The following is a 13,670-nucleotide window of genomic DNA, read 5'->3' as shown; positions in this document are numbered from 1 at the left end:
ACGTTGATCGTTTCGTGGCATGTTTCAAATCTATTTTTTCTCATTCGGTCTCTTTCCGCTTTCCTCACCTCTTTAAAATAGCGGTGAAATATCTGTCTATTCCTGGAATCTCGGTAGATGCTGAACGTAGTGTCTGCCAGTACAATTTAATCAACACTTCCCAGCGCCAAAAGTTGATGCAAAAAAAAAATTAGCTTTTGACCAGTAATGCAAAAAAAAAATAAAAAATAAAAATTTGAAATTAATAAACACAACAATTTAATTAAATATGGAATCTAACTAAATTGTCTTTTTTATTTTTGGTAACGAATTATAATTTACCGCGAAATTGTCGCGAATTTTTCAGATTTTCTGAATTGGCTGACCGCGAAATTTTGAAAATTTTGCCGCGAATTTCCACCACCCCTACTCATTACCGTCCGTTGTTATTGTACGAAAATAAACATCATGTGTTTTGTTTACTATTTGTTTTGGTTAAATCTGAAAATTGTTTTCAAAATAATTTGCAAGATTTACATCTTTGATCATGGGAATTATATTATTTGATGATAAAATATAATAAACTTACGAATTGAATTGAATCGACAGGTGAAATCAAACGCTACACGAAATCATATTTCGTAACTTGTTCTCCCGCTCCGAATCAAACAAAAGATATTATTATTGTTTATACTGTGGTGAGCATCACAGTTGAAATGGTCCGGGGATGCAAATCGAACAATATTCATTAGTGAAATTGAAATGAAATAAATGGTGTGCTGAAAGATGTTTTAGGATTAAATTCACATGCCCATAATAGCTGGTATTATTTTTGACCAAATTGAAAATGTGTAGCTAACAATATTTAGGATAAAATCTAGTTGCTTGTAAACGCATGATTCAGCAGAAGTACTTTTCAAAATGTATGATGGACATACTCATAAAGATGTTCGCTACGCTGAGAAGCATCTCTTGCCTCGGGGTTGGGCGGCACCTTTCAGTTTTTAAATTGTTTTATTTTAATTGCAGAGCATATTTTCCACTTCAACGGCTAGAAAGCTTACTGTTCAGGATAAGATAAATGATTTATAAATGTATTCTCTTAAGTCCCCTTTAATGCAGTGATATCTCACGAAGTGGACGTTATTCGGTGCTTTACGGATTTTGGTCGGTAGGACAAAATACATTTTTTTAAATTTTTAGACGCTTGTTATTTACTTCCATTTCCAGCCACGTTCAGCATGGTATTGCTTTGTAGACACATATATTACCGCATGGGTAAGGAGGGCCCTCATAATACCATGGTAAATTATTGTTTAAGGTGAAGGTGGGTTGAGTACCAAAACAAAGCTTTGATAGTATTGGTACAATAAAAACTTTCATATACTGTAGTAGTATTGGTGTCGTATTTATAAAAAAACAAAGAATATTAGTAGGGTGGTTCAAAAAACGACACACCCGAGCAGCACAAGTCGGACAGAAATGGTTGCAGCAACTTTATTGTGACTAAGTCTGGTCACATATGAATTGCAGTAACCTATGTGGATCATATGTGCTGCTAGGGCAGCACCACCACGCTCACTCGATTCCGTCCCATGCTCCGAGTGTCCTCAAAAAACCGATTTGAACAAAAACTGGTTGAGCGCAAGCCGGTTTAAGTTTGTATGAAAACTATTTTTTTTATTGTCTTTATTAATGAGGTTTTCGGCCCTAGACAACTGTATGAAAACTAGAATGGGAAACTAAACCTTTTATTACACTGGCTACGGCGCTTTCTCTCCAAACGCTGGCGAAAAGAGAACCCACATAGCTGAAAGCAACATTCCAGAGACTTCAGTGAACGAAAACCACACCGCAGGAAAGATCCATTGATTACGTAACGCAAATATAGCTCTCACCCTTATGTCACACTTTTTGTATGAAGTATCTGCTCCTGGTACGATAGTGTAGACTAGACTAGACTAGAAGTATCTGCCCCTGGTGCGATAGATATCACAGACAAATTCTGGGTATTTTGTTGAATTGCACGTTTCACTGATGCCTTTTGAGAAGCCTAATTATCATGCGAAAGAATCGCAACCTCGATTAAAATCGACTCCGAACTATTGCAACGACCATTCAATATGGATTGTCTATGGAGTTGAAGCTCTTAAATATTTCATCCAGTCATATGGTCTCGCCCCTCGCCAATGACGGGGTGCCAGAATCAGAATAATGTTAAATTCAACCTCGCCATATCAACTGTCATACAAACCTGAAACGACCTGCGCACGGTAAGCCTCTATTCAAACCAGCCCAAACCATTGGATGACACCCAAATTATAAATCATAATCAACTGAGCGTGGCGAAGCAAAATTATTTTTTGAGCCACCCTACTTATTAGTTTGCTGCTGCCGGTGCCGGTGCACCGCGGTGTTTACATTCGCTCCGCGATCAGTTTTTAATCGTTTTTTTCGGGCAAAACTAGCAGTTTATACTAAGTTTTCGGTTCAAATAAGTGAGTGATTCCAAAAAGTGGTGTTTAATTTGCATTCTATCAACATTTCGGGCTGCTCATGTGCGGAGAAGTGAGTAAAAAATTGATTTTTCCAATGCCCTTTGAGAAGAAGTAAAGTGCAGTGATGAACTCACCAAATCGCGAACGGCTATTAAATTGGCACGAAACTGCTGATTTATGCTACAATTCAAGCCGGAATACATAGGATTCATTGAAGAAACATGTTCATTATCACGGGAAGTAAGGAAATATGTTGTGAACAGGTTAGTAATTTGAATATTAAACTTTTGTTCGATGCTGTTCGATGCATTCGAATGTTGGTGGGAGAGGAGTACGGGAGGTGTGGGGTTGGCCCGTGGAAGGTCCGGTGCCATATTGGCTGCCATCGTGGTACTCTTCCAACTATGTCCTTAACATGATCAATCGTTTTGAATAATTTAGTGACATCAGTGAAACTTATTCATTCATGTAAGAACAATTCAATTTTGGCATGTGTTGGGAAAGAATTGGGTGTAGTTGTGAATACGATGACGATGCAGCGAATAATCTCCTGCCAAGCCTTTCTTAGCTGTTTTCAGAGGACAACATACATTTATCGAGTTCGGCTTCGTTATGCTCTTTGACACTTGAGCTCCATCAAACAAACTATTCAGACTATAACTAAGTAACAATCGATTCTCCCTTAGTTTTTATATGATGATTGGAAGAAAAAAAATCCAGGAATCTCATTTAAAAGGTAAATAGTCGATGGTTTTCCTACTAAAAAGTTCCAATTCAGAGGGAAAAAAAGTTGTTCGGGACCCCTCGGTAGGTTTTTTTCAAATAGTCATGAAATCAAAGCTGAAGAGGTATAATTTCACGTAGTGAAAGCTTAAGCGATGCTCATTTTTTGTCATAAAGGTCTAGCACTAGACAGCGGACAGGACACCAAATGGACCAGTGGAGAATTTTTCGCTTTACGAAAAGTTTTCTCCTTACTTAATCGAACCCACACTCCACAGCGCATGCATCTAGACGACTGACGTCATTAACCGCACGGCCACGAGATCTATTACTAGAAAATTTAAAAATATGAAAGCCCCGGGTGATGATGCTATTTTCTACATACTTATCAAAAAACTTCCTGAGAGCTCTTTATCCTTTTTGATTAATTTATTTAACAAATGTTTTCAATTGGCATACTTTCCAGATAAATGGAAAAACGCCAAAGTTGTTCCAATTTTGAAACCGGACAAAAATCCAGTTGAGGCTTCTAGTTATCGCCCAATCAGTTTGCTTTCTTCAATAAGCAAATTGTTTGAAAAGATTATTTTAAATAGAATGATGGTTCATATTAATGACAATTCTATTTTTGCTGATGAGCAATTTGGTTTTCGCCATGAGCATTCAACCACCCATCAGTTATTAACAGTTACGAATTTAATTCGGCTCAACAAATCTGAAGGATATTCGACTGGAGTTGCTCTTCTTGATATAGAGAAAGCATTTGACAGTGTTTGGCATGAAGGTTTGATTGTAAAATTGATGAATTTTAATTTTCCTCTGTACATCATTAAACTGATCCAAAATTATTCATCAGATCGCTCACTGCAGGTAAACTATCAGAATTCTAAATCTGATAGATTACCTGTAAGGGCTGGTGTCCCCCAAGGCAGCATACTGGGGCCCATATTGTATAACATTTTTACTTCTGACTTACCTGATTTACCACCAGGGTGTCAAAAATCTTTGTTTACAGATGACACGGGCCTCTCAGCCAAAGGGCGTAGCCTTCGTGTTATTTGTAGTAGATTGCAAAAAAGTTTGGATATTTTCTCCACTTACTTGCAAAAATGGAAAATTTCCCCGAATGCTTCCAAAACTCAGCTTATAATTTTCCCACATAAGCCGAGAGCTTCTTATTTGAAACCTTCTAGCAGACATATTGTCACTATGAATGGGGTCCCAATTGATTGGTCTAGCGAAGCTAAATATTTAGGACTTCTGCTAGATCAAAAATTAACTTTTAAAAATCACATTGAAGGCCTTCAAGCCAAATGTAACAAATATATTAAGTGTCTATATTCATTTATAAACAGAAAATCAAAACTTTGTCTTAAGAACATACTTTTGATTTATAAACAAATTTTTAGATCAGCCATGTTGTATGCTGTGTGTATACCAGAAAAAAGGCACTTCAGAGGATTCCAAATAAAATTTTGAAAATGATTCTGAAGTTGCCTCCGTGGTATACTGCCGCTAACCGCAAGTCGAGCACATCTGTATATGGGCCTCCGTATAGTACAGTATACAGCAGCATAGTACCATATAGTACCATAGCAGTATAGTACCAATGAACTTTATAGAATTTCTAATATTGAGACATTGCAACAAATGTCCAACAAAATAATTTCCAATTTTAGACTAAAATCGTTGCTATCTTCTATTGCTATTCCTTGTACCCTTAGTAAAGCCTGTCCACGTTAAATTTCGGACACTTTAATAATGTCCATGTGATTTGTCGCTAATTCATGAATTTGGGCAGAGCTAAAACATACTGTAAGCATCACATAAAATATAGATATGGATCTGTTATAAAAATGGATCGTGTAATTGGTTTGTGAATTTTTTTAAAAATTCGCATTTGCAGATGGGTGTCCAAAATTTAACGTGGACAGGCTTTACAAATTAGGTTACGTTTAGTTTAAGTTTAAAACAATGTAGTTCCTACATGGTTCAATTCAACAACTGCCAGAGGCAATTGAAATGTATTAATAATAATTAAAAATGTAACATAGCAAATAAGGATGATAGTGTTAAGAAAACACGGAACACCTAGTCTAAGAAATAAATGCATGTATTAGATAATTAGCAAATAAAATTATTAAAAAAAAAACTACAAGTGACGTTGACGGTTTAGAGTTACTAAAACGACATTGGATTAAAAGTGTCGTGTAAGCGAGTAACGAAATTATTGCAAATTTTGCGCGATTATACCACTGAAGGGTATCCTCCTGAATATTTACGTGCCCTTGCCCGGTCTTTAAGGACTGCGGTTGCCTGGAACGAAACTCAGATATCGGACAATAACTAGTGACAATGGTTCTCGAATAGAATGCAAGTAGGATGAGAGACATATGGCTTAGAACTTTCATCTGTAGGAGAACTTTAAATTCGATTTAGTATGTTATTTGTACCACATTTGTGCCGCTATTCCAACATTTTTGTCCAGTTATCCTTGAGTTAAATTTAAGTAGACTTTTAAGTAAAATTAATAATTTTAACAACAGCGCACGTTCTCTTCAATTTTTAGACGTTTTGGATGGAATTAAAACACATTTTAATGATATTGCGTATTTGTCAAAGTTAAGTTTATCAATATTTAAGCCAAAGCTACATATTTCAAAGAATTAGTGAAGCTTATTAAAATTATAATATAGACTGTTGAACAGGAACCTCAGGAGCAGGATCAACAGGAACAGCACAATAGATAGATACTTCAACGGCGTATGGTAGTATTGGTCCCGAACCTCGAATCACAAAGCCTACTGAGTTCATCTGCAGTCCACCGTTGTTGATCCCAAGCGTAAATCCTTCCTTGTGGAATTTCGATGCTTCTGCTAAATAAGCCGTGATTGACAGCTGAAAGCAAAATCAAAATCACATTAGATGTAGGGATAGTCTTGCAAAACGTGATCAAATCAGTAACCAGCTTACCGGTGTCGCAAAGTAAATGTTTGCTGGAAGTGTGGTCCCTTTGCCAATCACTCTATGCGCACAGAGGATATCGTTTTGGGCTATTCTTCCGTGAAAGTGACTGAGCTCTCCGAGTGCGCTCGACCATGGCCATATTCCGGTGCACTGGTCAATGATGATCAGCGTCAAAAACAAAAGTGACGCAATGTAGGTCAGATTGAGGAACGACGGTGTGCGTTGGAACATGGCTGGTGAGAATCGTCTGGCCTGGTCGAGTACCTTTTGTCTTATGATGGACTTCAAGTTACGGCGAGTGCTCATCGACATCCGCTGGCTTCTCGCACATTTGACAACATTTTATACATAGCGTGAAGCAGCGTAATAAAGGTACATGAGAGCCAAAATATAATTCATTAATATCAATGGAAAGGAAAGCACGGGAGAAAGTCTTTATTTATCACGGTTCAATATTAATCGGAACAGGTTCATATTCGAAAAAGTTTTTTGCTTGAACATATTCAAAATAAAACATTAATTTAAATATTCGCTTCTTTAAAAACCATCTGGATTTTTAACAATCAATTGAAACATAATTGCGTAGTTTGTTTATCTATTTTTGTTAAATATATTTTTGGGACAAGACGTAGCGTATAAGCGTAATCTAGGCTCAAAACTACCGGTAGAAGAATGTCTTGTTTTTTCAAGTCTATGAGAAATACGAATTAACAAAAAAAAAAATTTTTTTTAATAAGCTTTTGACAAAGTAAATGTCTCATATTAGTAAACATACAACCTATATCAACTTAATTAATTTAACTCACTCTTCTGCCTGGGCGTTTCCTATCATTTATTTTTATAACATAATCGACAAAGTATAAAATTGATTAGCGGCGAAAGCAAACCTTTCCCGACCGTGCAATTAATAATCATAAAACTTCCTCCGAGTTCCAACTGCACTCCCAGAGTGTGCTAATCTCATTAAGTCATTTCTCATACCATGTAACACATGCCCTCCCATTGCGCTTGCAACTGCTATCAGCGGACGTCCAGTAGGCAATTTACAATTAACGCAATCCGATAGTGCGTAATGCAAAAGCTGCCTATCTTCAGCCCAGCCGCAAATTGGCGAGCATCAAGCAAGGTAGCGGCCCACTTGCCTCGGGAAGAAGCAATTTTTAATTAAATTAGCAATCTTCCACTATGTATTGCCTTTAAGGTTATGGAGGTGGGTGTTGGCTATCAGTTACGCATACCCACACGCACCCATCCATCGGGTTGCGAGCGGCACAACCGAAGGGATCCGTCCGTCGTAATTTAATTACACCGGGAGTGAGTCGATACTTCTTGCCTCCATATGCCGTATTCCCTATCTGGTTCAGCTGGCCATGTTGCACACCTTGGGCTTTGGCGATGCATTAAGTACGCTCAACGCTGCCCTGTGTACGCGGTTTGAAAGTACCTGAGCCTACATTATGTAAGCCGTCTAAAGCGGAAGGAGGAGAGAACAAAGAAAATTCGATCACTAATGGCATTGTTTTACAAGTTTTATCCTCTTGTGGAATCGAATGCCCTTTGATGCTATTGTGATGATTGGCCAAGAAAGGTGACCGGAGCAGTGGTGTAGCCATGCTGAGGTAATTTCCCTAAGAACTCAGGGTGAGCGTTAAAGCTTTTTTGTTTCAGTATAAAAAAAAAACAAATTTTAATTGCAGGAAATCAAAACGTTATCGTTTATGATCTTTAGCCACAAGACGAAATTACAGAATTTTTGGTTCACTGGTTCAAGTTCACTTTTATTTAATTTTATTATCATTTTTACTCAAATCCCAAACAATCTCATATACCGAACACTCGTCACATGGAGATTTATCTGTTTAAGATTCTCTTAAAACGTTAATGTATGGTCCATGAGAGGGCTTCCGACGAAAGTGGCCACTACTGGTACATGCAAGGTGCCCCCGGGGAACCCGTAGGAGGGGTCATTTCCGTTTTAGCACCGAAATATGCCGTGCGGTGGCTCTTTCAGTGTGTTTTTCCACCAAAGAGATGGTTATTCGCTCGAAATCGATAAGTGACCACATTGGCCACTCTTGGAACCAATGAGGTGCCCTCGGGGAACCCGTAGAATGACATTTCCGTTTCAACACCAAAATATGCCGTGCGGCGGCTCTTTTGTCATGATTTTCCACCAAACAGATGGTTATGCACTTGAAATCGATTATTGACCACATTGGCCACTATTGGAACCTATGAAGTACCGCCGTGGAGCTCATAGGAGAGGACATTTCCGTGTTTACTCTCACTCACTTAAAATCGATTAGCGACCACATTGGCCACTTTTGAAACCTATGAGGTGCCTATGTGTCCATCTACCCTTAGTGAAACTGTCTGCCTGCCTGTCGTGCCGCGCATTTCGAAGCACTCTATGTCTTCACCGATAACGATGTCAATAGGCATCATACCGGTGATGACGCAAAGTGCATCGTGCGACACGGTACGGTACGTGCTCGCAACTCTTAGGCACATGAGCCTATATGTACTTTCTAACTTCGTTCTGTAGCAGTTAATACGCAGGGCCGTGCCCCAAGCTGGCCCCCCATATCTCAGTATGGACAGAGCGACACTAACCAGAAGCTTGCGCTTGCTGGCATAAACCACGGCCAAAGCGTTGAAGTCCCCCGCTATCACCACCGGCCTACGCCCCATCAAGTTAGCCGTCAAACAATCCAGCATACGACCGAACTGCTCGATCGACCATCGAGGAGGCGCATAGCAGCTGCAGAAGAAGACCCCATTGACTTTGGCAATGACGAAGCCCTCATGTGTCGAAGACACCAACTCTTGGACTGGGTATTTCCCCGTTGTCCATATCGCCACCATTTTAGACCCATCGGTGACCCAATAACCGTTCCTGGCGGGTACCCGGGGAGGATCCGCTATGATGGCAATATCCGTCCCCCAGTCAGCAACTGTCTGACACAGCAGTTGCTGGGCTGCATCACAGTGGTTCAGGTTTAGCTACGTTACGAGATTTTGCAGCACGCTTAAACGCCGAGCACTTCGAACCCCCCAATTGGGGGGGTTCGTGCAGCATTGTGCCTTATGTCCTTCCAATCCGCAGCGTCGGCAGAGATTGCTTCTATCAGGGCCTTTGCAGTTCTATTGCTTGTGCCCTGGTTCCAGGCACTTGAAGCAAACTTCGGGTTGCTCGTATATGCCCATAGGGCACACTGACCATCCCACCTAGGCACTCCCTAACTTGACTACCTTGGAGGCGTCCGCAGCAGATAACCGAACCAATGCTACCTGCGTCCCTGCCGGACCTTTCCGTAGCCGAACGGCCGCGGTGGGCGTCTCCACTTCACACTGTCGCCGCAGTGCCGTGACGAGCTCTTCGACTTCGGTGATCTCGTCCAGGTCTTTAACCCTTATACTAGGAGCAGACATACCGTTGTAAATGCGCTGTAAGTATACAGAGCATGGTGACAGACTTACATTTTGTTCTTACCTGAGAGAATAGGAAGAAAAGCGAAGAGAGAACAACCTTCAGAACGGGTAGATTTCGGCTGATGCGAGTATGGTTGTTGGCATTCATTTGTGTTGTTTTTTCATTCACGCTAAAAATGAACTACTCAAAATTGAGTCGAATCCGACTCATTTTCATTAAAAACGGAACAACTCAAAATTTGAGTAAAAGATACTACTTCAATAAAATGATGATTTCGCGAAAGTTAAGCTTGGCCTTCCAATACGACAGATGCGAATCAAGTTTATCTATCTATCTAAGTGCATTTTACGACAAACAGACAGTTTAAGTGCAATTATCATTTTATTGAAGTAGTATCTTTTACTTAAATTTTGAGTTGTCCCGTTTTTAATGAAAATGAGTCGGATTCGTCTCAATTTTGAGTAGTTCATTTTTAGCGTGTTGCTATCCTGTATGCTCACATAGGTTTTGTTTCTGATTGGAAACTCTCCCGCTATTCAATTAGAAACTGCCAAACACCACCATGCTCTCATTTCGGCTACACAAAATAGAGAGAAATACACAAAAAGAGTGAACCCTATATCGCTGTGGGAAGTACGCATTTATACTAAAAATACTGTTCTGAAAATCAAGATTTTGCTAATTATGTGAAAATTATATAGGGGAAAAGACGGCTTTGGCAGGTTTTGTTCTATTATTGGCAGGGGGGTTTTTTTCGACCGAATTTTATGAAATTTGGCCACAATATTCTTTGATATAAAAAACCCCCCTGACAATAATAGAACAAAACCTGCCAAAGCCGTCATTCCCTAAGAAAGTTATAAAAAATGCTGCGTAAATTTCATTCAAGTACCACAAATATAATTCACTGTTAAAAAAATTAAAGCATGGTATAAATTATGGCTGTGCCGAACTTCGATAGGGGCAGCGAAGAAAAAAATTGGTTCGCATTTTGATCAGCTGATCATTGATGGAATATAGAGGAACTGTACCGATTTTGGCCATGTTCCTAATTTGGTCAATTTTGCTAATAACTCCAAAAATAAAGCAATTCGCGAGGGTTTTATTAGTTCTATCAAAAGATATATCCCTCACGGTTCAACGCTGCTTTCAACTGATCGATTATTTTGGAAAAGTATGTATTTTCCAGGGTTGGCCAAATTAGGCACTAAGTTGGCCAAAACCGGTGCACTTCTTTTAATCCTTTTTTGAAAAACCAAAATTACTTTCTATTTGTCAAATAAGAGACAGTTGAGAAAATGCGAAACAAAAGATTTAGGCGTCCTATCAGTTAATAATACAATTTTGATCAGCTAACCGAATTTGCTTCCTAAAATGGCCTATAGCTGATTATTTATTATACGTTTACGTTTCAAAGACGAACGCATCTACAACTAATTGAAATAACGATATTAATACATTCATGAACCGTCTCTGATTTATGATGAAGTTAGATCTCAAAGCAATGTATTTTATAAAAGAATATAAAATAAAGAATATTTGATTCATATATTCTCGGGATAATTGGTCAAGTTATTAATTCGTGAATTTTTAATGGACTTCTTCTAAAAAATCTTCAGCGATTCTTCCGTTAATAACTCCGAAACTTCTTCCAAAACTAATCCAGGAGTTTATCCGGATATCCTTCAAGAATTCCTTTGGAAGATTCCTCCAGCAATACATTCAGAAATACCTCCTTAATGAAACCCTTCAGAATTTTCTCTAGGAATGTATCAAAAGATTTTCAAGAAATTCCTCCTGAAATTCCTTTAGAATGCCATCCCAAAAAAATCAAAAACTCTCCGTAAAAATGCCCCAAGGATTCTTTCGGAAATTTTATCAGGTCTTTTGATAATTCTAAGGAAAATTCTTTCAGATTCCTCCGAGAATTGTCCAGGAATTTACCCAGAAACACCTTCCCAGACTCCCTCATGGAATTTCTCTGGGAATTCACTCAGGAGCTTCTCGGGAGATTGCTTATGAATATCTTCGAATCTTCTTCATAGAATTTCGACAGAAAATTCCGACAAAAGTTCCTCTAGGAATTTTGCTGTTATATAAGCTTCATTGTAAATGTATCGATAAATATATAGAAATGTACTTATTTCTCAAGTTTCAAGGAGTTTTCTTTATAGCGTGAATTGATTTTCTTTCATCACTCGAACATTCTGGATCTTAGCAGTGTTGAGAAATGTAATTTAGATATTATCAGAATTTTTTATTTATAGCTTTTTCCAAAAGCTATTTCCAATTCGGAATTTTCAAGAACCTGAAAAACTTCAATGATCCTATAAGTTGGTCAGTCGTGATACACCCGGTTCTTTTTTTACACGGATGGGTTTCAGTTGTTTACGACCTTCAGCGTTGATGAAACTATGAGTTTACCCCCTGAAAAAATTCACAAAAAATCAAAGAAAATTCAGGTGGAATTTAAAAAGCTGTGAAAATCAGGTTAATCCGGAAATTAAAGAATACCAACCGTGTAAAAAAAATATTGGGTGTATTACTCTTTTTTCCAAAGGGAATACTGTAGAAAGCTTTTTTTCTTTTCTTTTTTTTTGGGCTGGCTCGTCTCGAGTAGAAAGCTCAAAAAATCGCTTACGTAATACGTGTATAATCCCTCCAAGTCATTCAAAAGATATTTGATTTCGGTTTGATGTTCTATTATTCACCCTTATTTTTGTTTACGGGCGAACGATACTTTCGAACGAATGTGATTCATTCGAACGGTTTCTCCATTTGATTTTGCTGGCGTAAACGAGAATGCGCTTCAACTTTCGTTCGAAAGCACGTGCGTACGTAAACAAGAATATGGGTAATTATTTTAGTGAATGTTCGAACAAAAGTTTAATAATGCAGAATGCAATTCAGAGTAACATACAAAAAACAATTATTGATCAAGCGGAGCAGGAAGTATAGAAACCTATCTTAATTTCAAGAAAAATGGGGAGAAAATTTAGTTTACGAATTCCTGCAACGGATCAATCACCAAGACAGAGAGTTTGGTCCAATGTATAATTTTTCTTCTTGCGCTTTTCTTTTCGCTTTTCTTTTCTTTCTCATTGCGCTTGTCATATTATAATTATACGTATCCTAGGTCGAGATATCCAAGTACTGGAGAGAGAGTCTAAAAAATATTTGTTATATCATAGAGCAGGTGTTGGCAGAATTTATTTCAATTTACAATTTTTCACGTTAATGATTTTTACACAAACTTAACGGAATATTTGTGGAGTTTATTCAAAAGTTTCTTATTCAATGTCTTTAACGATCTCATAAAACTTTACGAGTGCTCTCTCGATAGTTTTTTATTCAGGAGTTCTCAATGAATTTGTCTAGTATTTTGTTTACGAAACTCCATGAATTTCTTTGAAAAATGTTTATATTCCTGTTTCTCAAGTTCCAATATTGATAATGATTCTAAAAAGTCCATAACAGTATAGGACGACAATGTTTAAATATGTGATTTTTTTAAAACTTTATCATCGAGTTTATTAATGGATGTGATTAATGTACATTAACCTTCAAGGGAAGTCCAGAATTACTTCCGGCATTCTACAAATTCTTCTTGCTATATAGCTTACCTTAACTCAGGATAACTTCGAGGATTCAAACTCGCAAGGATCGTTATATCAGGCTATACAAATCTTTATTGACTTTCAGTCCAACTTACATTGTGGACGCTTGAGAGAATTAACTGGGATCTTGTTTATGTCTCGTTCCAGTTATTTTAACATTTCATTTTCTCTTATGCCAAGAATTATTTTGAAAATTCAGGAATTTCATGAGTACTAATAGTACATGCTTGAGTTAAAAATATGTCTCGATGCTATGACCGCTTTACAAAAAGAAAATGTAAAATTGGAAATATATTTCTGTAAGCAATGATACTCTCTATATTTTGTATTCATCATATTTTCATGGAATTTTATTAGGAATGGTCTGGAAAGTCAGAAAAACTCTGGCTATTTAAATCGTCCATATTTCTTGTGTTTTTCTTTTTCTCTACTTGAATATTATATTTTAGATTA

At 37.8% G+C, this 13,670-nt stretch overlaps 1 protein-coding gene across 1 annotated transcript in view; it reads right to left on the bottom strand.

Annotated features, from left to right (window-relative positions):
- Window positions 1-5,821: 5,821 nt before the first annotated feature.
- The window catches only part of LOC134214543 (uncharacterized), a 37,513-nt gene continuing 29,664 nt past the window's right edge, over window positions 5,822-13,670 (bottom strand). The window contains exons 2-3 of the mRNA XM_062693901.1: window positions 6,174-6,486; window positions 5,822-6,098 (exon numbers count right to left, since the gene is read on the bottom strand). Of these exons, the coding sequence (XP_062549885.1) occupies window positions 5,886-6,098; window positions 6,174-6,479 (519 nt within the window). The 5' untranslated portion in view covers window positions 6,480-6,486 and the 3' untranslated portion in view covers window positions 5,822-5,885. The remainder of the gene's footprint in view (window positions 6,099-6,173; window positions 6,487-13,670) is intronic.

This window comes from Armigeres subalbatus, chromosome 2 (genome assembly GCF_024139115.2).
Source record: "Armigeres subalbatus isolate Guangzhou_Male chromosome 2, GZ_Asu_2, whole genome shotgun sequence".
NCBI classification, from domain to species: domain Eukaryota; kingdom Metazoa; phylum Arthropoda; class Insecta; order Diptera; family Culicidae; genus Armigeres; species Armigeres subalbatus.
The sequence above is the reverse complement of the archived record's forward strand: the minus strand, read 5'-3'. Positions and strand labels throughout refer to the sequence as shown.